Below are 24911 nucleotides of genomic sequence, written 5' to 3'. Positions count from 1 at the left end.
CTGCCCTTGGTCGACCTACTGCACCTCCTGCACCCTGGCTTTTCTTCAGTCTTAGGCTGAAATTGTCTTTTCAGCATTAAGTACAATTTAAGGGTTAATTTCCCACCGCTGCCTTCACCCTGGCAAGAGCTAGTGCTTGTGTTTAAGGAGTTTGTCCAAGAGAGTGTGGGAGATGTGCACAGGGCTCAGCAGGGAAGCTGTGTGTGGCTTGTAGGTAGGTTTTCCATACCACAGCGTTACTGCCTGGATTTCCCTGTGGACTATAGTGCTTACTGTGTCTGTTGACTGCCCCGTGCGGTGTCCTTTCCTGCCCTCAGCTGGAGACTTCAGCATCAGTGCACCTCCCTGCCACCCTGTCCTGCCCTGCTGTCCACCTAGGACCCAGCCTGTCTTCGTGAATTCTTTGTGTGTTTCGGTCCCCTGGGTGCCCCTGGTTTAGGACACATGGCCTGAGTGTATTGAGTTATGTGCAGCAGGTTTCTTCTTTGCTTCCTGTGACCTGAAGCTGTTTTCCCTTCCATGCGTCTTGGTTCTCCAGCCACAGGATGTAGTCGTTTCTTTCCTCCTCTACTCAGCCCCAGAAATTCTAGACCACAAATACCAAGCAGACGAGCAATAGACACTGTTCACCCCTTGAGCCTGTCGCTGCTTTTGCTGGACGATGGCCCAACCCTGGAACATGATTCCTTGTTAGCTGAGATTTCAGTGCCACCTTTTCTCCTAGATGAGTGTCAGTGAAGTCTGTGTCTAACTCTGGAAAGTACTGTTGCTTAAGCAGGCCAGAGTCTGGGTGAGGTCACACAACACAGGTCCTGGAGACAGATTCCAACAAGGCAGCCACTTCAGCTTCTCGTCTTGTTTGCCAGCAGGAGACAGAACACCACCCTGCGATAACAGCAGTGGAAACTGGTTTCTCTGAGCATCTTTTGGGGATGGGGCACAAGACAGGATTTCTCTGCATAGCTTTGGAACTAGTTCTGTTGACCAGTGTAGCCTCAAACTCAGAGATCCACTTGCCTATGCCTCTCCAATGCTGGGATTAAAGGTGTGCATCACCTCCCAGCCTCAGCCTGTCTGTCTGTTATGGTCTTGGGTAGTTGGCTCTCACAGTGCTGGGTGTTGTTGGCACTGCAGCTCTTCAGTCTGTGAGACTCAGAGCCAGGCTGCTGGGGAGCCAAGTCCCTGGGACAGGACCAGAAGGGCCTTGAGAAGGCTGGGCTGGGTTAGCTGAGAAGCTGCACCCCTTGCTGACTGACTTACCACACCTCAGCTCTGCTGAGATGGACTTCACACGGCAGAGTTCAGAGACAGAAACAAAAAAGGTGATTGTGTCAGTGGGTCACTGGAGCACTCAGAAGAACCAGTCGCTGGCTCCCAACAGCCCCCTCCACACCCGTGAGTGAGGCATTCTTCTCATCCTCTTCTCCCAGGCTTGGTTTCCTTGGAGCTTGGGTTCTCAGACTCCCCTACTGTCAGACAGGACAGGGGAGGCACCACCACCACCAAGCATATGCTCAGCTGTGCAGTGTCTGGAAGGCAGGTCCGGCTGCCTGTGAGCACTCCCAGCTGTGGAGGAGCTGCCTTTCAGAGGTCTTATTCACTTGGCACATCCTCTAGGGCGATCCTACAGGGCTGCAGGGAGCAGGTCTGGGCCAGTGTTTGAATGCTCTTCCAAGCCAGAAGTTTCTGCTGAGTATTTGGTTGTCAGCATGCCTGCTTTTGCTGCTTGGAAAATGGCTGGATCTGGGCTATGTGGGGGTGGCAGACAAGTCATATGGACCAACCCCCGACTTCTGACCCCCAGAGGCAGTCTGACAGCTGCCGTTGGAGTTTTGCAAGGCCCAACAAGCCTCTTCCTCCTTGATCACGGGATGCTCCCTCCACTCATGCCAACATCCTTCTTGGTCTGGGTCAGTCCTGGCCCTCGAGCGCGGGGGCTGAGTTAACACAGGACGGCTTGTGAGTCCTTGTCATTAATACATGGGCGACATGCTTCTCTGTACTTGCCCTGCCAAGCTACAGATTTATCCAGGAAGAGAGGGAGGCTCTATCTAGATTTACAAGTTAAGGGGCCAGATTTATGTTAATGCTCTTGCTTCAATTAAATCGTTCTTCCCTAGAGCCGAGCTGTTGTACCAGGGTTAATTTTCTGTTGAATTTTGAGTAACTGACCAACATACTGGTGTGGTGATAGGAAGCGGGGCAGGAGTGGAGGCTGTGCTGCAGTGACTTCTCCACTGTCCATCCACCCAGCTCATCTGTGACCCCACAGCCTCGCATGCTGTCCTTATATGGCTCTGTGGGAATCTGTGAGCAGATGCTTGGATTCTGGGAAGCACTGCAGACTGAGATCGTGGAGAAGCAGAGGAGAAGGCCAACAGCAGGGTGGGACTGCTTGTTTCGAAATGCATGCTCACCCAGCCGGTCTGTGACAAGTTCACTGTCACTGTCGGGTGCTCTCAAACCTGAGGTGAATCTGCTGGGGAGGTCCGTGTAGCATTTGTGTGTTCAGGGGTTGATTGGGGAAAAGCAGGTGTGTGCTTTTGCGTTAGGACCTCCCCTTGCTTCCGCATGCTGGGTGACTTCTAAGGAGCTGTGGGCTTTTCCAAATGGCAACTCCTCCTTTTCCTCGCTCGGAAGAGAGACCGAGGCAGCCTGCTTGGGATCCACTGTGGCCCTGGCAGGTGACCTGACCACCCGGCCGATGCTTTTCTTCTGCAGCGGAGCACAGGCTGGGTTCGTGAAGCTGGACTCCAGTTCTGGTTCTTGGATAATGGCTTTCCTCTACCACGTGAAGCCAGGGCTGGAGGAGAATGTAAAGCAGGTCTTCCATTCCCACGCACTGTAGCCGCCGTCTGTCCGTCCACACGCTGGGGCTGATGAAATGAAGGCATGCATTCAGCTTCAGATTCTGCCTTGGGCATTGGGTCAGTGGATGGGATATAAGCAGAGGGTTTCTGCTGATGGCAGTGTAAGTGACTAATGCTTTCCCAGAGCGAGGTGTATCACCAGGTGTCCCAACACTCCCTGTAACTGAGCAGGGTGTGTGTGTGAGAGAGAGGGGGAGAGTGTGTGAGCTGTCCTGAGGCTTAAGAAACTTCCTTGCTGGGAAACTGGGCTTTGTTTTCTCGAGGAGCAATCTGGTCATTTAGATACCGTCAGGGTGTGGCCCATGCTGGCTCTGTACTTACTCTGTAGCTAAGCGTGATCTTGAACCTTCCTAGTTGCAGGAGTTACAGGCATGTGCCACCATGCTTGGTTTTATGCTGTGCGTGATTGGGGGACGGGTTGCTACACCCTGTTCTGTCTCTTTAAAATGACTCTTTAGATAATCCTATTTGGTCCCTGCAGTGCTGTGATTTGGAGATGGCCCTCATGAGGTGTCAAGGTTTTCATAGGTTCTGCTTGCCTTTGTAAAGCTGACTTAATTCAGGACTGACCTGGAAGGGTTGGGGCTAGTGTCATGTACTCTTCTGGCAGCCCTGTGCTGCTGTCTCACACTGCACCCCAACAGAGCCTTTCACATGTCCTGGTCCTCAGGCTTGTCAGTACTTTTAGGATCTACTTGAGTCTTTAACAGTGTGAGATTCAGATGAGCGGGGGGAGTGTAAAGGTTAGGTAGAAACCCTGAGCTTTGTCCCACCCCTGTCTTTAATAAAACAGCATGTTGGGGCTTTCAAGTGGGAGATGTGCAGGAAAGCAAGTGCTAATTAATTAAAACCCTGAGAGTCCAGAGCTGCTTGGGTCCCAGCTGTAATGGTGTGCTCTACTCCATGGTGAAGCTGGTCAGCAGCTCTGCCGGGTGTGGGTTAGGTGCAAACACCAGGAGTGTGGATTCTGCTCTTGTCTTGTTGCTCTCAATATCTCACAGAAAAAGGCAGCCCTGACCCCTGCTCAGATCCTCGGAGTGGTCATCTCTGCTCAGCAACAGGGAACTGTGAGCTGCCTTGTTCTGCCCCAGGCCTCCTCCGCACTAAGCTGGGTGACTGGTGTCTCTTAGGCAGTGATTGTTGTCAGTGTTTGCACAGGAGCAGAGCAGGACTGCTGCTGCTCTAGAGACACTTAGAGCCAGGGCCGACGGGCTATGGTGGCACTGTCCACATCCCCAGTGTCCAGGCTGGACACCTTCTGTCTGCTGTGAGCATTTGCCATGGATTAAGAGGGTGAGAAGTCTGCTTTCCACCAGATGGCAATTTTACACATCAGTCACTGGACGCCATTTTCACATCTGTAGCAGAGCCATGTGTTCTGCATCTGAATCCAGATGTGTTAGACCTCTGTGGCTTTTCCTTCCACGTCTCCACACATGTCTGTGCTTACGGAGGTGAGAAGGCATTGGATGCCCCGGAACTGGGGCTGTGAACAGGTAGGGGCTGGTGTGGTTGGTGCCGGGAAACAAACCCAGTCGTCTTTTGGAAAACTTGTATGCACTTTAACCATCATGGCTCCGGCCTGCTTCTCCCTCCACCTCTGTTCTGGGTGAGTCAGCTGTGGCCTGGCCGTCTCTCCTCAGTGCAGCCTAACTGTAGATGGACTCTTCTGTACTAGGCCCCAGGCCTCTCCTGCTACACAGTCTGCAGGCCTGAGGAGACCTGCGTGATATGGCCACTCATCTTCCTAGTGCTGCCTGCTGGTTGAAGGGTCGTCTCAGGTTAAGGGGGAAACCGTCCAGCCCACATCCTAGGTGTGGGGATATGGTACACGTGTGCTTGGCTTCTCTCACTCTTCTATCCATGTCCAGAGTGGTCTGTCAGAATTGGGGACAGTGGCTGGTCCACATAGAGAAAAGGGTTCAGTCTAGAGGGGCAAGGCAGGCACAGCCCCAGGTGAGGGGAGCCGGCTGCTGCTTTGTCCTCCTTTCTAATGGAGGGTGTGTTCTCTATCGCCCTCCTTCCTGAGCACTTTGTAGAGTTTTTCTGAAAATGGCTCAGACACCTCAGAGGGGGGTCAGCTTCAAGCTATTGAAGCTCACCTTCCTGGGCTCTGTGGAGCACATGGGGACAGTGTTGCATGTTGGGGTTGTGTGGGTCCGACTACACTTGGCAGGCCAACCATTCCAGTCCCCGTAAAGCACTTACACCGTAGTGAGGGCGGCTGGCCGGCCGAGCCAGTACATTGGAGTTGCTTTTGAAAACTGCATGCCACTGAGAAGGGGTCGGGGTCCGTGTAATGAGCACTCGGTGTGTCACAGGACTGAGCTCACCTGAACTGTGAGAGGCCCTGGGAGTAATAGTGATGGCATCACAGCTCTGACGTGTGCGTCTCCATCCCATCCGGGGCCACTTTCTTTAGCCTTTTCAAGAAAGGACCCAAGACTGTTTTTGTCCCCCTCGGTTTCTGAGACTCCTAGAACTCGCAGGCCTTGCAAGCCTTGAAGGCCTTGCCATGTAGTTTCAAATGCCAAGGCCAGCCCAGCCAAAAGCAGGCAGTAACCTCAAGTCCTTTTGTCTGTGACTCAAGACCGTCCATCTCCAGAGTGATGGAAAGTTCCGGGTCCCCGCAGTAGCTTCTGGAAACAGTTCAGATTGCCTACCCCATCTGCTCGGCCTGTGTGTCACCTCTAGTTCTTTTTTGTAGGAAACTTCCCATTTTCTTTTGTTTTAAAAATGAAATCCTACTCACCTCTCAGTCAGCACTTACCATTGCGCAGAGCTCCCTCAGCAGCAGAGGTCTGCCCGGTAGCTGGTGAATGAGCACGCCAGGACTGGAGTGTAATCTACAGCTAACACCCAGCCTCACTGTGGCTGTGGCTGTGGCTGTGGCCGTGGAGCCGTGGGAGCCTGCACTCGTGCAGTACAGTTGCTGCTTAGCAAACTTCCGGCTTGTAGAGCCCAGAGCAGACCCTGGCTGCATCCTACGGCCGTGGAATGGGCCTCAAGTGGATGTGCTTGACTCCCAGATTGTTAGTGGGCAGGGCTGCCAGTGTGTGTCCCTTGCCAAACTCTGCCCTCTGCATCTGCTTTGACTCTGGTCTGAGATAAACTGAGCAGCTCGCACCTCAGGCGAGCCCACCCCCACCCTTCGGAAGGAAGGAGAACTATGTCAGGGTTTGGCGCCCCAGCCTGGCAGCACCCCCCTCCCCTTAGGTGAGGGCTTTGTTCCTGAAAGATGATTTAGCTTGTTGGGTGGGGCCGTGTACTGAGCACCGCAGGTCTCTGCCATGGAACCCTTCAGGAGAAGACAACTGGTATCCAATATCTGGAGTAATGAACTTATCAGTAAGTGTAACACACAAGCTCATTAATCTTAACTTTGCTTCTCCACCAAGTGGGAGCTTAGCTTCTCAAGAGACAAAAATTTCATCTCTATTCCTTTCCTCAAACCCAGTCCCAATTTAAAGTCAAACATATTGCCCTGCTCTCCCTGGGAAGCGGTTAATAATGTGTTTCTCGAATAGTGGATGGCTCAGGCTGTACCCCTCCAGCCCTCGGCTGCATGCGTGTGCCCTTTAACACAGCCTAAGCAAGCAGCTGCCACGCAGGGTGAAGTGTGGGTCTGTCTTCTAAGACCCCGCCTGCCCCCCCACACTGTCTGCCTCCAGCATCTTCTGGGTGAAGTTAGTCGGAAAACCTAGGGCCAGTGAGTCTTGAGTGAATCCTCCGCCTCCAGGGCCTCGTCCTCTCCGGCCAGTTGGTAGCCAGGTTCTGTACAGATGCAGAGGCCGAGGGCAGCCACCTTGTTGGTTTCTGGACCTGAGCTTAGAGGAAGGCGGTGTGTGTAGCATGGCCCTGTGAGCTGCCGCACATAGGAAGCAGGTTAGGAACGGATTTGCATCCACCAAGGCCTGCCATCTCTGCCCAGGCCCTCAGGTCTGAGAGGTGGGGATGAGGACCGGGCAGTGATGGGCTCTGGCTGTTGGTCCTCTTGCGAGAGTCTCCTTGGGAGGAGACAGGCGACCTGTATATGCTGAATTCTTTATTCCATGAGCTGAGGTCTTGGTGCCCCGTGGCCTCTTCCTCCTTACCCCAGTGCACCCTTGTCCGGCTGGACATCTTGCTCTGAGGCCTCTCCTCTGTTGTTGGGCTTCTCTTATGTGCCAGACCCGTGCCCCCCTTGGACTTACAGCTGCCTCCGCAGCCTGGAGGGCAGCCCAGGTGAGAGCCCTGAGAGGACCCTGGCCTCTGCCCTCTTGGGACTTTAGAGCATAGTTAGACCAGGTGACATCACACTCGGCCCTCCTGTGTGTCACAGATTCCAGGGTTACAAAGCACCCATTTTCTGATAGGAGCCCTATTCACTTGTAAGTGGGACTTGATCCCTGCTGGAGCTTGCCAGGGTTCCTGAACTGACGTGGGTGCAGAGCCGCATCTGTGATCCTTGAGTCCCTCTTCATTTGCTGCATTGAGCAAGGCCAGTGCCAGCACATTTCCCAGCGGACATGCTGCAGATCCCGCTATACCAGGAAGCTGGGGGTGGGGTGCAACATGAAACCTTGTACTGATCCTGTGTCTCTTCCATGGGCCCTCTTGTTGTGGATGCTAGTGAGGCCCCTAACGGTTTGTCTCCTCTGCTTCGCTCCTTGCAGGCTACGTGTTCTGTATGTTACATCGCCTCCCAGAGCAGCACGACTGTACATTCGACCACATGGGCCGCGGCCGCGAGGAAGCCATCATGAAAATGGTGAAACTGGACCGGAAAGTGGGGCGCTCCTGCCAGCGCATCGGGGAGGGGTGCTCCTGAAGGCCAGGCACGCCCACCACACGACGCTGTTCTTAGTTCACTAATGTTAGCCTTATTTAGGACAAAGTCAGCCAGACACCTTGTACTGGGCACGCGTCAGACCACAGCCGGCCGTTTCCTTTCTTTAGCCAGCCATCCTGGTACTGTAGGTTAGGGGTTGATGGTGGATGAAATTGATTTCTGGCTGGTTACTAAGGTGCCTGCTAGCCATTGTATAAAATTAAAACATGAAGAATATTTGTTTTGAGCATGGCTAGTGGATTTACAACAACACATGCCTGTCACTGCTGGAGTCAGACTTACAAAAGCCTTAAGCGGAGAGTGTCCAGGCCAGGCTGAGTCAGTAGCGGAGGGCGGGCCTCGGCGCCCACGCTCGCAGCTTTGACAGAAACTCTTCCATGGTCGGCCTTTCACCTCTTCACTTTCGCTTGGTCCCAGCAGGACCTGATGGCCACGCGTGCCTTGGCCACAGGAAGCTGCCGAGACTGGCCGTGTGGCTGGGCTAGGCTGTGCCCTCACTCTCCCTCAGCGCTGGAAGTCGGGGGTGGGGGCAGGTTCTGTGGAAGCAGCTTTTTGCCTGTTGTTACGGGGAAACTCATCACACAAGAAGAGACAACTTCACTTTGAAAATTAGATCCACTCAAGATTAGTCCACGCATGATCCCCACCTTTTCTGCACAGGATCCGTGGTCGTGACCCCACTGGCTCTGGCTGTAGCTTGCCAAGGGCAATGGCGTTGCTTGTGACAGCCCTGGGGCTGAGGCCTGCACCTGGGCCTTGGCAACCGGATTTCTTTCTTTGGAGTTTGAAAAGCTGTCTCCTGACCGCGAGAATCAGTGAGCGCACAGGGGAGCCGCTGCTGCCAACCCGGCAGGGCCTTGCCTCCATGTGTTTCTATGTGTTTCTATGCAGCCATAGTTTGAGGACAGCCAGGCACCCACCTCAGGACAAGTTCAGGAAGGGAAGACAGTGGACTGTACGGGACCTGGTGTGTGTGGTGTTGTGAATGGTGGGGCTGTGGGTGGGAGATCACTCTCAGCCTGGGCCTGAGTGGGGCTGGGTAGAAAACATTAACAGTCAGGTGGGTGGGGCCAGGGAGATTCTAGGAGTCCCTTGAAAGCCTGGATCAGGTCTAAGTGCCACACAGGTGCCACCTGTCCCAGATTGTGGCTTGGCATGGAGCTGCCCACGTCTGGCTGCTGATGAACGGTTTAGCCCAGTGACTTCCCTCTGTGTAGCTGAGCAAGGTCTGCTCTCCAGAGGAACACATCTGCATTGAACACATCTGCAAGTACAATGTCTTGATCCAAAACAGCAAATAGGAAATCATGTTCTTCCCACCCTGCACCCTGTCTGCACCCCCACGGGGACCCAGTGCAGAATCTCCAGCCTTAATTCTTGCTTCAGGACCCAGACCAGCGCCTCACTCTAGGGCAGCCCAGGACGCAGGTGCCAAGTCTGCCTAGCGTTTACCACTGTTGTTAAGCCACAGCCCTTGGCCACCACATGGTCATCCTCAGTGAGGCGCCATGAACCCTTCTTAGGCCCTCAGGTCCCCATAGCACTGGGAGGGGGCGCTGGGGACCATGTGCCCAGGGACTGCAGCCAGGTTCACTCTGCTGGGAGAGCTGGCTGGGGGGAAGGGCTTGTTCCCTACAGTGTCTGTTCTGTGAAGTTTGTTACGTGTAAGGGAAGCTGAAGTTCTTGTATCTTTAAAGAGGAAATCTTATTTAACCCTTTGTGTCCTAGATTGACTTACACACATAGCCTAGAGCTCAGTTTTAGTTTAACATTGTGAAAATATTAAAAGAATCTTGTAACTTTATTCTTTTTTTTTCTCCTGCTGAAACAAATTAAACCAATCATATGGACATTTGGATTGTCTGTGTTGGCGGCTCTCCTAGTGCCCCAGGATGTCCAGGAAGGGAGGGCAGCGCCTCCCTGCTTGTAGCAGGGCTCCATAGTACCTGGGGTGATTTGCCCAGTGCGTGCCCAGGTCCAGCAGCCGCGTCCCTGTGTGGATGCCAGAAGGTCCTAGTGCAGGCATGGCAGGGGTGCCGTGTCTCTGGGGCCATCTCTTGAGGACCCCAGGTATGGGTGGGTTGGGTGTCTGGGGACTTGAGTCTAGCACGGGTGAGGGCAGGCGGGATGAATGCTGCCCTCTCCTGGGTGGCTGCAGGGATGAGCACATGACTTGACGGTCAGGAGACACTCAACTCTTTTTTGAAAGTTCTACCTCAGGCAGAGGAATGGCACCTACACCACCCCACAGTTGCCAGAGGGTGATGGAAAATGGCCAGGAAGTTCAGAGTGCTTGGCACAGGGCAGGAGAAAGCCAGCAGGCTAGTCTGACGGCTGAAGTGTGGCCAAGCCAGGCTCTCTAATGGCTACAGAGAGAAAAGGCCCTGGGGAACTCTGAGAAGCACCCCTCCCTACCACCTCCACCCCCTACGAGCACAGAGTGTAGTGCAGGAAGGCTCTGTCCTCTGCAGCCATCACAGCACCTGTCGAGTGAGCAAGGGAGGGGGAACCTCTGTCTGAGGCGCCTTGCACTGGAAAGGGGGGCACCTAACTTATCTTCTAATCCAAGGGTCTGGAGAATGTCTCAGATCCTGAAGTGTATGTAGAATATTAAGTAAAACAGGAAATAAATGTGTTATACCCTCTCCCACCACTTGCAGTGACTTCGCTGTGGGCAGATGCTAACGCAGTAGCTCTGCTGAGATCGGGGCCTCTGCCCAGAGCCAGCAGCTCCCATCCCAACATAGAGGGCAAGCACTGGTGCTCTGCAAGGCAGGGATGCCCAGAAGAGAACTGCGGGAGGCTCAGCATGCCGTCTGAGGCAGACGCCCAAGTGTTTGCAGCCCACGGAAACCCCAGAGATGGATCCAGGGTTCATGGGAGTGCGGAGGCTGTCATGCTCTCTGCGGTCTGCCAGCACTTACCTGCCTTCTTGGCCAGAGCCATTGTGGCCAAGAGCCAGAGGTCCCTCCTGGCACACACCAGGGCCAACCCTCACCTTTCCACCTATTTGGGCACAGAGAAAATTCCAGATGAGTGGCTGCTATCCATGGTAGGACATTTGAGTGCGAGCAGGCTCTTTGCAGAGACTTGGTATTGGTGTGGCCACTGCCCCTGGAGTTTTTACATGGTAGTGTGTGTTGTGATGCTCCCAAAAGGGCTCTGACCAAAACCAGAGGAACGACCTGGGGCCCCTCAGGAAGGGCTGGGCTGAAGTGTACTCAGCATAAAGTCCACTCTGGTCGGGATGCTGCTGCCCAGGGAGAGCCTTACCACAGTCCCACCGGAAAAGGGCTCAGGGACAAGGGGACGGGGCCCACTCCAGACAGCAGTTTGAACACATGGGCTAGCAGGCTGCCGGCCATGCCACAAGTCAGCGTCACGGGAGGATGCAGCAGCGTTGCACATGTCTGGAAAATGCCATGTACCTTTCTGCAGGGTTTTTTCTGTCTAGGTATTTGTTAGGATTTAAAAACTGTAATTTGTGAATTATTTTCATTCCTTGTATTCACCTTGGAAGTCACTTAGTTTTATACTCCTATCTTTCTCATTTCATTCTGGTGATTGAACCCAGGTCTCGGTACATACTGGGCCTTGGAGCCCCCTTAACTTCTCTGGAAGAGGCCCTAGTTTTATGAACCTCAGACCATGGTAACTGGAAGAGAGCTACTGGACCCAGGCGGTCTTGGCCACAGTACTTGTCAAGGTGGGGATGGGGGTGGGGTGATGGTTTCCTTAGCATTGCACCCCACACAGGAACCAGTGGGATGACTCCAGCAGGCACACGGATGTTGCTGTTGTGGGTGTCTGGGAATCGGCATGGAGATGCCCCACTTTTAGAACACGTCCCTCCTCTACATCCTTTCTTGGGTCACATAAGGGAATGGAGCCCCAGGCTGTGGATTGGAGCCAGCTTGCCCAGGGCAGGAGCAATGCTTCATAGTTGGTGTGAGCCACTGGCTGCTGGAGGAGGGCACTAAAGCAGATGGCTTGCTGGAGTGACACAGAACAGAGGGGTAGCAGCGGAGACGGAGGGAGAGGGAACAGTGAGGGTAACTACTCCTCGTGTACTGCTAGAATCCTGTGAGGGTGGAAAGAGCACCTACGCAGAAAGAACCGTGTTTCCCATGTGACCCAGTCGCCCCAGAGAACCTAAAGCAGGTGCCTCTGTCAGCAGCCACAGGGAGGCGTCAGCCCCAGCCCCACTCCTGTCCTGTGTCCACACAGGAAGAGTGGCTAAGTGTGAGAATGAGGGATTGGGAGTGGAGTCCAGGCCTCCTTCGTGCAGAGCCAGGGCGCGCTCACCATGTGAGGCACAGCCAGCCTTCAGATTACCTCTTTCAACATTGAAATTCATGTTCTGAGAATTTCAAATCTGGCCACTTTGAAGCCAGCATGCTGGTGACACCGTGGCTCAGAGGTCCCTCAGAACATGCCTCAGACAGGCGGGGAGCGAGCTCTGGCCCACCTCCAGGTTAACCCAGCACCAGCGAGTGTAGCTGAGACAAGCTGTCCTGCCTGACCACAATGCGGGCCCCAGCTCAGGCTTTCAAATAAAGCTGCCACCAGAGAAAGGCCTGTCTCCACTGGACAGAAAAGCAGCTGTCCACACAGAGACCAAGACTGAGTTTAACCCCTCTTAAGAACTGAAATCAGAAGAGAAGGGCTCTTCTCAGGAGTATGGCCAACAAAAACCGGAGCCCACAAGTGGGGCATGCGTGGTAAAGGGCGGCCACTAAGGTGAGCTAGGGTGGGGCAGGATGCTGAGATGTCCCTGATGGAAAAGGGCCAGCAGGTGAGATGATAGGGAATAGAAACCAAAGCCACAGCGATGCCCTAGCTCACCTGTTAGACCGCTGTTTAACAGAGCCAAACCTCAACCACTCGGAGGGAGCACCAGCAGCCATTGTGAAGGAAAACCCTGAAGACAGACCTGTCACCAGCAATCCAGAACTGAAACTGAATCCAAGAGACACTTGCACTGCTGTGTGGCACATCTGTTCCCAACAGCCCAGACACCAGCTGGTGTCCCTCTACCATTCTAGATGAATGTGCAGAGTTTGTCTCCATAGTGGCATGGTAACCATTACTAAAAGGCTTAAGTCATGTCCCTGTGGCAACATCGATGGACTTGGGGGACATAAGGCCAAGTGAGATGAGCCAGGCATAGAGATAAATACCTCGTGACTTCATGAAGCTGTAAGAGATGGATAACTTCCTCTCACGGATTTGGGAGTGGAGTATGACGGAGAGCTGAGGACAGGCTGTGGGTGGGTGGTAGGTTGTCCCGCTTACTCTCTCCATTGGAGGGCTTCCTAAGTTCTGATAGCCATAACAGTCAGTACTAGGCCAGTGACATTAGTCTAAAATTCTTCAACATAGTCTCAAGCAGATTTTCAGGATAAGCACCGTATTCTGCCAAAACTGTAATGAACGGCCGGTGGACATTTGCTGCTAACTGTCCTCTGCATTGGGATGGGACCATCCACACTGCTCAGCATGGTCAAGTCTGTCACAGCAATACTCTAGAACCTGACATCAGCTTCTCACGGTTGTGCTCAAAGAGACACCATGACTAAGGCAACCTCTAAAAGAGAGCATTTAATTGGGGGCTTGTTCATAGTTTCAGAGGTCCAGCCATGTCCATCATGGAAGCTTGGCATCAGGCAGGCATGGTGCTAGGGAAGTAGCTGAATGCTTACATCCTGATCCATCGGTCAGAGGTAGAGACTGGGACTGAGAAGGGCTTTTGAAATCTCAAAGCGCACCCCCAGTGACACACCAACAAGGCCAGATTTCCTAATCCTCAAATATAAGCCTATGAGGGTGGGGCGCGCCAACAACCACAGGTGAGTTCTATGTCCCAACATGTGGTAGACAGTAATCAACCACCCAGGGTACCATTTCAAACCCTGCGTTTGAACGTTCCCATAGCACGTGATGTTTAGGGTAAGCATAATGCTCTGGCTCCAGCTGATCTGGTGCAGGGCTTAGCTCTCTTGCTGCCTCATTCTTTCTGGGCATCTGAAACCTGGCCTGCCTAGGGTCGACTCTCCTCAGGTGGTGAGGTTATAATCCATGGGGACATGGGACACCAACTCACCTGCTCTGGCCTCTGCTGTGGATGAGCTTTAAGGCTGATGTCGATCTTTCAGGAACAAAATGGATGCCTTGCCTGACTGCAGCTGCAGCTTGCACTCCTACAGATAACTGGGTCTGGGCGGAAACGTGTCAAGACGCGGTGATCACTTCCTGCACACTGGAACACTCCATCTGCTGATATGGAGGCGGGCAGTGTCCTCATCTGAGCATGAGTAACCCGGGAACTTCCCTCCATGGGAACTGGACCACTTTGTGATAGCGTTTGCTGGGGCCTTCCTCTCGCTCATCCAGGGGCCCCTGGGCAGTCTTTGCTCTGAGCTACAAGCAACAAATCCTGATGCAGGGTGCATCCCCCATTGAACTCAGAGCCTCCTGGTGGTCCCTTCTTGTCCCCTAGAGTGACATCTGGAGGTATGACCATGCAGCTGGTCCCTTCTCAGAACTGATCCTGGCTCCCACTTTGGGGACTCAGAGCTTTGCTGTGGGAGTCTGCCTGCACCTAGCACTCACTGTAGGCCGATCTTCCGAGAAGTGAACAGGAAGTATGATACCTGAGCACAAGTTCCTGAGGGGTGCACTGACTGGGGACACATCCACCTGACTCACATTGAGGTGCGCTGTGACCGTGTTCATCCACAGTTCAGCAAGCATTCTAGCTGACCCTTGGCACCAGCACACAGACTGGAGAAAAGACCCAGGGGCAGTGCCTGGAGTGGTGGCAGTGTGGAGAGATGAGGCAAGACACACAGTTGCCAGCTCCTAGCTTGTCACAAAGATATAGAGTCCACTCTGAATGACAAGGGAGTGAACCTACTATGTTCAAAGTGACAGGCAACATGGTATCAGACCACAGGATGGCTAGAGAAGGGCTGCTGGGCCAGGCTGTGACCTCATGATACAGGAAATGAATTCTGCACAGGCAGCTGTGTGCTGATGGTGGGGGATCGAGCCCACAGAGTCCCCATGGCAGACACAGGGTTGGGAACCCTGGGGGGCCTGCAGGGAGGGGCTAGGCTTGGGGAACAGAAGGCACAAACTCGGGTATTGAAGACACTGCTTTATTTCTATGCTGAGCCCGTCGTGACCTTGCACACACATGAACTAAGGGTCACAACACAGCTTGCTAAACAAAGATGCCACACCACCTCAGGAACACATTACAAACACTGCCCTAGATGCTTCCTTAGGGAGCCATATCCAGGGTGAGCATAACCCACACCATGGGGGGGGGGGTCACTCACAATCTTCGGAGGCCCACAAATGGAGGGGAACTGACTACTATCTCTGGAAGATCCAGTCTATATAGGTTTAGTCAGAGCAGCTCACAGACACTGTGCATCACCACCCACGGGGAGCGGTCACCTGCTTCCACTGCAAAGGCGCACCCCAGGACGGTTACCATTCCGGGTGCTGGGGATGGGTGTGGAGATGTCGCTTAAGGACATCAGCCCCAAGCCAGTCAAGGAACTTCCTGGCGCTCTCTCGGGCTCACATGGTGTCCTAGAAGGTCACTTTTAGAAGGCCATCCTGAAATCCAGAGCTGCCCTAGCCTGGGTTCCCAATCCCCAGTAATCCTGGCTGAGAGTCCCTCCATTCTTGCCCAACTATGGCCTGAAGCTACTTTTAGAGGGACTATTTCTGTGACTGCGCAACATCAGTACTGTCGCCATGTCAAGCTACAATAGGAGGGTGGAACATAGGCCTGAAGCAGTCCCCGGAGCTTGTAGGGGGGCAGCTCTAACCCCTGGGGCTCAGAGATGGAACCCACTTACAGGCCCTGCACTGGGATTTCCCACAATGGGCTGGGACCCCGCTTTGCATCTCCACTGCCACTGGCTTTCAGAGGTGACATCCTTAGCCCTTGGGAAGAGTGAGAAGCTGGAGATATGGCAGGGATAAGGTGTATGGCCCTGGGCCACCACTCCACCTAACTGCCTAGGGCTGTAAATACTCCCCGTGGCAAGTCCTGAGAGGACAGTCATCGTAAATTACAGGGGACACTGTGTCCTTGGCTGAGAGTGGACCTATCTTTCCAGAAGCCCCACTCAGTTTGGCTTCTAGCCCCCAGAGACTGGGAATAGGGTTTGGGTGGGGACAGCAGAGGACCCAGGTCAGGAGTGGTGTGCCAGAGAGGCGACGCGCAGCCTCTGCTAGACTGAAAGCTTACTCTGGAACAAGTAGTCCTGTGCATTTTTCAATGTGAAGGACGAGAGATGGGACAGAGAGGAACAGACACTGGAGGGGTTTGGGGGGATGGGCTCCTTCCCTGCCCTACGGAAGTAAAGTGCTGCCCACACAGGCTCAAAGGCCTCTCACTCACCCAGTGCCAGGGATGCCCAGGCCCTCATCCGGGGGAGAGTTGGGTGCTACCTCAGCCATTTTCCTCTTCTGGAGACCCCAGAACCCTGAGTATGGGGGGCACCCCACCTGGTGGCATAGGGTATTGTAGTGCCTAATGAGCACCCACCTCTTCCTGAGGCTGTTGTCAGGATGAAGCCAATGACCGTGCTGCAAAATAACCAGAGCTTGCCCAGTGCCCACGGCGCCAGCACCTCAGCACTGCTCCAAAACACCATGCGCCGCACAGGAGGACAGGTGATGGGGAAACAACTCGACAAAGCCAAGCTTAATGGGGGAGCTCCTAGGAGGCACAGACCTGCTCTGATTCGTGTTCAAATGCAGAGGGAGGCCTGCAGTCCTGGGCAGGATGGAGCCAGGCCCCACTTTTGACACAGATTTCACCCGTGGTCTGCAGAGGCTGTGATTGCGATTCTGTTACCTTCTGAGTTAGGGTGGAGATTGACTGGTCAGCTGTGTGCTCAGAGCTCTGACAATTGCTGGAGACGGCTTAACTACTAAGCAATTTTTTTCCTTGCACAATTCAAAACTCATTGGTGGGGAGGCGAGAAATCAGTCTAACAAACACGTCCATCTCCTGCAGAAAAGAATTTCTTTTCCCAGTGCTTCTAGGAATGAAACACTTGTATTTGTCAGGAATCAACACTTCATTTAATAAGAATGGAAAAGTGACAGCTGGAAGAGCTATTGAGAAGGACCCACATCATCTACCATGGGCTTGCAGCCCCACCAAGATCAGAAGTAGTACCAAGGGTTTAGGAAACTCTGAGCCTAAGCGCAAGAATATCTCTGTGGCTGCTTAAAGCTGCTATGCAGAGAGCAGCTCCCCTCCAACCCACCCCACAGCCCAACCTGTCCAGCATCCCAATTGTTCCCAGGGAGTCCCTATGGGTGAGACTGAACACTTCTCAAAGCCCCAGTGATGACGTCTGCCATCCTAGAGAACATGATCAAAGGGCAGGAGGCTCTGCACCTAGAAGCAGGTACCATTCCACAGGTAGCATGAGCCTTCAGGTGGGAGCCACACTCTCCAAGCTGAGCCCACAATGGTCACATTCACAGTTACCTTTAGGGGCAAGGGCAGGGCTGGGGGAGCAACAGTTCACACTGCTTCAGCCCCCCATAGTTTGACTGTGGCCCTTCCTGGCACCCAAAGGGCCTTAGAGTCAGCATCACCCTGTATGGTGCATGGGGTCCCCCAGTTCAACCCTGCATGACTGTTAGCGCTTCTGCTCAGCTCAGCACCTTGAGTTACTTGCAGTCTGTTGGCTCGGGATAATCCTGCAGGGGACAAGGCAGGCTCTAGCTCATCGCTGTCCCCTGGAGACATGGACCTCACCTTAGATGTTGCAAGGACACCCTTGGCTGTGACATCTAGGCACATCCCATGCCCAGCAGCCAACGGTAGGTACACTCCTGTGTCTAGTGGGAGGTAAGCGTCCTCCTGCATCCTGAGCAGGTGTCAATCCAAGAAAGGCGTCGTCCCATGGATAGCCTTGGAATCAGCCCAGGTGACCAAGGGCTTGCCATGCTTCTCTGAACGGACCCCCATTCCCCACTTCCGGCAACAGTGACTTTGCTGTTCCATCTCCCGAGTATCTGAGGGCATCATGGCAGCGTGCACATTGACGGTAACCAGCTCTAAGGTCTTACAACCTGAATGCACAGTCACTGGGGGTCTGAAGGCAGAAAGGAAGCCACAAGGTGTGGGTCTCTGATGATGGTCTGGGCTAGCCAGATGGGAAATGAGACTGCAGAGAGGACTGAGTGCCCAGCACCTAGCATGATATGTGTGTGTGGTGACGTTTTGGGGTAGACACCAGGGACTTCTTGCCAGCTCAGACCCACTGCCCCAGGAAGCTGCTGAACTCCAGACCTGGGTCTGCATCTCGTCTTCTGTCTTTACAAAAATGTTTTGTGGCAGCGTGTGCTATCTCATACCCATAAGCTCAGAACTCGGGGTGGTAACATAGGAGGACTGCCATGAGTGTGGCTAACCTGGAGGAGGATTTACCTTAAGCAAATGACCAACAAAACTAACAAGCTCTCACACTTATCTTCCAAAAGCAGCAAACTCCATCATCCACAGGACTGGGGTTCCTAATGCGCTGGCAGGGAGTATTGCTTGCTAGAGACACTGGCAACTCCAGGCTGGGCACTGCCCCACACACAATAGCTACACGCTGGCTACATCCATGGAAACCTCCCTACCAAAGGCAGCCACACCACACAGCAAAATGAAGCCAGAGGTTCAGACTGCTGACTCGTCTCCCTGGGCAGCAGCTCTGCCACCCTAAGCCTGAACTCACAGGAAGATGGCTTCCACTGCAGCGGAGGCCTTTTCCATGTGGACCAGCCATTCCAATGAGAACTCAGAAAGCTGGCTGACCGACTAGCCTTGTCCTCCTCTGAACATGCTAACAGGACATGGGGCCTTGGGATGGTGCTTAGAGGTGCAGAGGCTGGAGCTGTTCATAGAAGCCACAGGAGGGACAGAGGAGCCGGGTGGAGCTGCAGTGGTCAAAACTGGAAGTGCCCAAGACCTGCTCTGAGCTATGCCAGGTGGGAGACTCGCAGTCCATCCCAGGCCTGTGCTCCTGACACACCATCCGTTGGCTGATCAAAGTTCAAGGGCAGCTGAACCACGAGGCCCAGAAGCATCAGCCTTGAGCTGGGCAAGTGTCTGTTGACATGGGCTTCGGGGTCGTTTCTCAGCAGCTGGCGCGGTAACTGCTTGCACGCCACCTCCCAGGTAACCGTCAGGAAGAGGCTAACAGAGCGGCCGGCACTCTGGTCGGTAGTGATTCCGGTGTCCACAGATTGATCTGCACAGTGTGTGTCTCGCTGAACTCAAGGATTTTCCTTGGCAGGCCGGTGCCACAATGGGCTACATCTGGTCTCTTTTAGGAGGGACAAGCTTTTGCTCTGCCCGCGGGCAAGCACTGGAGACTGAGGAAGACCTTTGTAGAGGGCCAGAGCAATCCACAAGCCTTCACCACCCTGACTTAGCTGGTGTAGAAAACCTGCAGAACTACAAACCATACGTAGCGAGCCGCAACAGGGACACCCTGGGTCTGGGGCCTCCAGGCTGGAGGGGCTGGGCTCTCTTCTGGTTTTGTCAAGGCCTGGGGTACCTTCTTCTTCTTCTTTTTTTTTTTTTTTAAATTCATGCCAGCTTGGGCCTGTTTGTAGATTCCTTCAGCGCTGGTACCTGGGTTAGATTAGAGGTAGGGATTGATGGTAGGCTTGAAGAATCAAGACCCTCTTCCTCCCCCTGGAGACTGCCTGAGGAGTTGGGGGAACACAGGCACCTTTCTGTCCCCGGATGGAAAAAACCTGGTTGGGGTGAGTTCTGCAGCCAGACCTGTTCCTCCCAGGGACAGGGGAGGACACAGCTCTCCATCCAGGCCCACCCGAGTCACACTACATCCTCTGCCTGCTTTATTGGCTCTGTTGGTTGGGTGAGCGTGAGTTGGGGCCCGGACTCGGTGGCAGTGAGCTGGCGCTGGGTGCCCGTGGTGCGTGAGGGTCGAGCTGCTGATTGGGGGTGCTGAGGTCCCCTGTCCCTGGCTCCTCACTGCTGTCCTCCTTCTGGTTGCTCTGCTGCTCCGGACACTCAAAGTGGACACAGTGGAACACCTGGGAGAGAAAGGAGAAGCCAGTGAGAGGCCGTGCTGTTGCTTAGCTTTGGGAACTAAAGGCTGAGAGAGAGAGAGAGAGAGAGAGAGAGAGAGAGAGAGAATGAGAGGGTGTGAGAGTGTGCATGGGCATGCATGCACAGGAGATCTGGGGGCTGAGGCAGGGCCTGAACTGGAGCTGGAGTCAGAGACTTCCAGACACAGCCAACTCCTGAAAACCAAACTGCTAGAAAATGAAGAAACACAAGTATGTGTGACAAACTCAAACGCCGTCTAGAGAAAGCTGGTGACAAACCTTTAAACCTTTGGGCACCACGAGGTGAAGCAGCAGTCAGTCGGAAGGAATTGGTTTTAAAGAACACTGAAGAAAAGCAGCTGCAGCCGCGGATGGACGCAGTGACAGGTGCTGCGGAGAGCACAGGCCTGCAGTGGCCCTTGGCCTCCAAGCAGCCCTTGCCTGGCCCTCCCACACACGGGTGCCTGCAGAGGCTCATGGGTCCTCTTGGAGATGCTGTTTTTCTCAATGTACAGCAACTGCTGAGTCCCAGTTCTGACCAGTTTGGTCCTAGGGTAGAGCCCAGCAGTTTAGGGCTGGGGAGTGCACTCACCACAGCGAGCAGAGCTGCCTCGCTTACTGGGATGCCTGCCATGTACGGGGTTCTGACAATGGAGCAGTGTCTGCATCCATATCAGGAGCACAGATGCCTAGAGTGAGCCTTACAGAATGCTCCGGAGAACTGGTCCTCACACTACAGAGAAGGCTGCACAGGCCCTAAAGAGCTCAAGGCAGACAGGATGAGTAGCCTTCAGACAGACAGAGGAACCACTGGAGGACATCTAGGTCGGGGTCTGGCCCTAGGATTTCACTGTGGCACCTGCCTTCCACGGGCTCTGGTTACCTCTCTGTGAACACTGTGCCTGGCTCGATCATCCCAGCAGTGTTCCCAGGTCAGGGCAGTCATATGCTGCCATCCCTCGATACCCAGGATGCTTATGAACGCGTGTGAAATGTCCCCATGCGTGCAGCTCCCCAGCTTCACCATACACCGGCAGCCATCCCTTTGACGCCAATCACCTTCCAGTTTGTCCAAGGGCCTCTAGAAGGGTCTGTAGTTGAAGGGCTCTGGTCTCTAAATGAAGGTGCAGCCCTTACACTTGAGGGCAGCCATGCTGGGCCTGACTTTGGGGAGGTGGCCTCCTGTTTCTGCAACTTATATGGAAGTGGTGGGGGGAGCTATTGGCTCGAGCAAGTGTGACCCCACAGAGGGCCTTGGAAATGTTCCTGACCCACGTCCTCCGCCCCCTCCCTTTCCTGCCAGGCACTTGTGGGCCTTGTACAGGTGAATGGGTAAGTCCTGCCTTCCCCCTCCCACCAGGCACTTGTGGGCCTTGCACAAGGTGAAATGGGTAAGTCCTGCCTTCTCTTTGCTTTGGAGCTGGTGCCATTCAATTTCTTTCCTCGGAAGCTTCCCCAGACCGCAATACTCCTCGGGAAGGATGTGACCAAAAGTGAATGAGGCGTGCCGGGCAGAGCCATGCTTGTGATTTATGCAAAGCCATTACCATGGTCTCCGCGTCATTTTCCCTTCAACTTTTCAGCAATCGTGTATCCCATTAGCCTGTTTGATTGCTCTGCTCAGGAAGGGGCACCTTCGCTGAACCATCTTCAGCAGCCCAGATCTCTCCCCAGAGAGGAGCCGCCAATTTGCAATGTAGTCATGTATATGGATCGGACCCAGCCTCCCTCACACCCGGTGTCCTTTCTTGTGGCTGCTGTTTATTAGCACAATGGCAGCCTCTCTGGGAGCTGTAATCCTGGTGTCTGAAATGCTCTGGCAGGCCCCTTCTGGGAGCCTGTATGTGCGCTGGCCTGGCACCTTCTGAAATTCTGAGGATTCCTCCATCTTTCAGTTAAACCACATGCTAACTTTTTCAATGTTTGTACAGGAGAAGGTGAAGTGGGAGGGGATGGGGAGTGGAAGGGGAAGGAGAGGGGAGGAGAGGGAAGGAGAGGGACAGTGAGGGGTCCTAGTAGTCCAAGAGCCCACTGTGAACTGCAGCAGAAACTGAGAAAAGGGAATAAATACTGATCAATGACTTGTTTCTCAGCTGAGGAATTTGCACAGAGCACGTTCCTGCCAAGCAGGACAGACAGCATTTCCGATCCACACTTCTGTCCTAGGTACATGTCTTTATAAAACCCAGCCTTCCTCTCACTAGCTGCCCACAGGTAGATGAAGGCTTAAGGACTGTCCCTCCATCCCAGGACTGCACCCATCATGATGTCAGCCATGAGCCAGCCCCATTATAGCAGCCGGTGACCTCTTCTGCTCACCTCGGAGACCTGAAAGCCCACCTCCAGTGACAATACTTCCTCCAACGAGGCCACACCTCCTAATCTTTCCAATCTTTTCAAATACTATAGTTTTCCAGTGACTAATCATTCAAACACAAGTCTTTCGAGGCCATTCTTATTCAGGTCACCACAATGCTATTTTCAAACAAGGGACCACTTAACAGGGAGACATCTGGGAGAGAAGGGTTGGGACAGGGTTTCATGAAGCCCAGAATGGCCTGAAATTTATTACATAGCTGAGGGTGGCCCAGAACTCCTGATCTTTCTGCCTCTACCTTCCAAGTGCTGGGTTTAACTCAGGCGTGCACCTCAGTATGAAGGCACACGTATTATTTTCTATGAGTATTTATTTATCCCTGGGTATGGAATTAAGATTCTGGTGACAGTGCTTAGGCCTGGCACCATCCCTCCTTAGCACAGAGCTACAACCCTACTGTTCGGAAAGTTCTGGGAAACAAGTAACCTTTCCTTAGGTGGAGCTACAATCGGTTTCCTCCTCCTCTTCCTCCTTCTGGTTAATGTGAGTGTGTTTCTGAGTTGCCTCTGACTGGACTGAGAGTCACCTAGGAGACGGGTGTCCTGTGGAGGCATTTCCAGAAGGAAATGCCTGACTGAGCAACGCTGCACCCTGATGATGCACCTGAGTGCACGTGGCCCAGCGACTGCGGCTCAACTGTTCCTTCCGGGAGCTGTTCTTAGCCCTCTGGTCAGAGGACAGGGAGCCTAAGCAAGGTGAGTGGAGGGCGTCTTGTTAGTCTGTGGGGAAACTTCCAAGTCATTTAAAAGCAAAGCAAACACACAGAAAAGAGGGGGGAGAATCCTTGGCCCTAGGGTTTCTGGGATGCCTGAGTCCCCAGTCCTGGCAGATGTGACCTGGCCAGGGCTTACTCCTACAAAGGTCAACAGTAAAGTGACTTGGGGTCACAGAGTGGTGGGGGAAGGTGGCACAGTGTGGCCTGTCTTTTCTTGCCTCCCTGCCACATGCCAGCTGGTTCTCCTGTGGTCCCCTCAGCCTTTCCACAGGCACCTAACCCCCACTGAGTGCCTCGCTGCTGAGGTCTGCTCCCTTCCTGGATCCCACTCTGCACTTCTCCTCCCCCTTCATCTTCTCACAAGCGCCACGTTGCCCTCTCCTCCCAGGACAAGGGGACACAACCTTGAGCAAGACTCCAGCTCTCCCTCCTCCCTCCTCTTCTCACTAGTGATCCCTGAGAGCTGACTCTTGGACTCCTGCACAGACACTGTCCCCACTCACCCTGTGGAGGACTGTGTGTGCCATGCCATGGTCTCCACTCTCAGGAGCTGCAGTGCAGGGCATAGGCCTACTCCTCTGGGACCGCTCCCCAAGTCCAGCTGTCTGTACACCTAGGCCACTGCACACAGTAGTACCCTGTCCACAGTAGCACATGAGCCTGTGTGTGCCAGGGTCGGCTCATGCTGTATCCTCCAGGAGTACCATCTCTCTGCAGGAATAGGGGCTGCAGGCTGGAGCTGTCCATTGCAGGGCGGGGCTATCTTGTTCAGGGAGGGGCTGTCTCCTCTATTTGCTCTGAGTCTGCAGCTACCTGCTGTTTGCTGCAATGGTTGCTGCTGCAGGACACAGAGGGCCTTCTGGGCCCAGATGTCTCCGGGGAGAACCCTGAAGGACAGTCCTGCAGGGGATCAGGGCACCCGCCAGAGGAGGTCTGGGAAATAATTATCTCAGGCCAGCAATGAACATTATTTAGTTTTTCCAGAGTCTGTTTCCCTGGCTTTATTTTTCCACTAAAGCTACATGTTGCTATGGGAACGAGGCGGTACTAGGATCCCAGAGGCACTTGCAGGCCCCTCAGCCTGGAAGGCAGCTCAAGCAGCCAAATGTAGACCCTGCGCTGCTGCTGCTGGCCAGTGAGACCCTCTTGCAGCAAGCTCATAGCTGGTTACCATTCCTGACATGGACACAGAGTGGGATGACCTGCAAGCCCCTCATCTAGATGCTCCCAGGATGCTCAGAGAAACCCTGCCCTTCGGCCATCCCTAGGCATGCCCGCATCAGGACCCACTGCAGATACCCTGTACCCCTGTCCGCCATTTGAAACATGACTTAGAAATAAATGTTACTCGAGTACAGGGCTCTTCAAGAGGGACACTCTGCTAGGCAGAGGCTGTAGCTCCTAGACATGCTCAAGCTCAGCCCCCCACACCCTCCCCTAGCATATTTGTTGCACAACGCAAGCCCATGAGCATATGATGCAGTTACCTGAGGTACACTTTGGCACCTCACTATCTCTCATGATTTTTAGGGAGACACAGCAGTCAGATGTCAGGGGCCACCCTGATTTGATGTAACACTGTCCCTGGCCCGGTCCCAACTCTTAGGAAAGTGACTGTTTACCATCAAGAGGTCATGGTACAGAAGTTCCAAGAGGATGTCTAGGGAGGATCTCCCGGTACACAGTACTTAGCTATATCACAGTTAATGAGAACTATACACACTTAGCCACTACTGAGGTGTGAGAAGAGCTCTCCTGCCTGACCCAAGCCTTCCTACCCAGCAACTCCAGGCTGTTGGAGACAGTGGCTGTCCCCTTCCTTACCTTTGCCTTAGCAGGGTTGTTACATGAAATCTCTCCTGGTCTGTGGCATACGGAAAGAGGATCCTACTAGCTGAGATCCTTGGTGTCCTTTAGCCCACTGTGATGTGCATCCAACATGGATGGGACCACTGTGTTGTCTGCCAGTTCTTCTGTGGATAGGTGGGAACTGGGCCAACAGGG

General features: G+C 53.8%; 2 protein-coding genes across 4 annotated transcripts in view; one reads left to right on the top strand and one right to left on the bottom strand.

The window, feature by feature from the left end:
* The window catches only part of Zfand3 (zinc finger AN1-type containing 3), a 202550-nt gene extending 192999 nt beyond the window's left edge, over positions 1 to 9551 (top strand). For both annotated transcript variants that reach the window (XM_029471010.2, XM_021186522.3), the window contains one exon: positions 7526 to 9551. In XM_029471010.2, the coding sequence (XP_029326870.1) occupies positions 7526 to 7680 (155 nt within the window). In that variant the 3' untranslated portion in view covers positions 7681 to 9551. The remainder of the gene's footprint in view (positions 1 to 7525) is intronic.
* Positions 9552 to 16784: 7233 nt separating this feature from the next.
* The window catches only part of Btbd9 (BTB domain containing 9), a 351932-nt gene continuing 343805 nt past the window's right edge, over positions 16785 to 24911 (bottom strand). For both annotated transcript variants that reach the window (XM_021186356.3, XM_021186357.3), the window contains exon 11: positions 16785 to 19800. In XM_021186356.3, the coding sequence (XP_021042015.1) occupies positions 19603 to 19800 (198 nt within the window). In that variant the 3' untranslated portion in view covers positions 16785 to 19602. The remainder of the gene's footprint in view (positions 19801 to 24911) is intronic.

This window comes from Mus caroli, unplaced genomic scaffold (genome assembly GCF_978045245.1).
Source record: "Mus caroli unplaced genomic scaffold, Mus_caroli_1 scaffold_18, whole genome shotgun sequence".
Taxonomy (NCBI): Eukaryota; Metazoa; Chordata; class Mammalia; order Rodentia; family Muridae; genus Mus; species Mus caroli.
The sequence above is the reverse complement of the archived record's forward strand: the minus strand, read 5'-3'. Positions and strand labels throughout refer to the sequence as shown.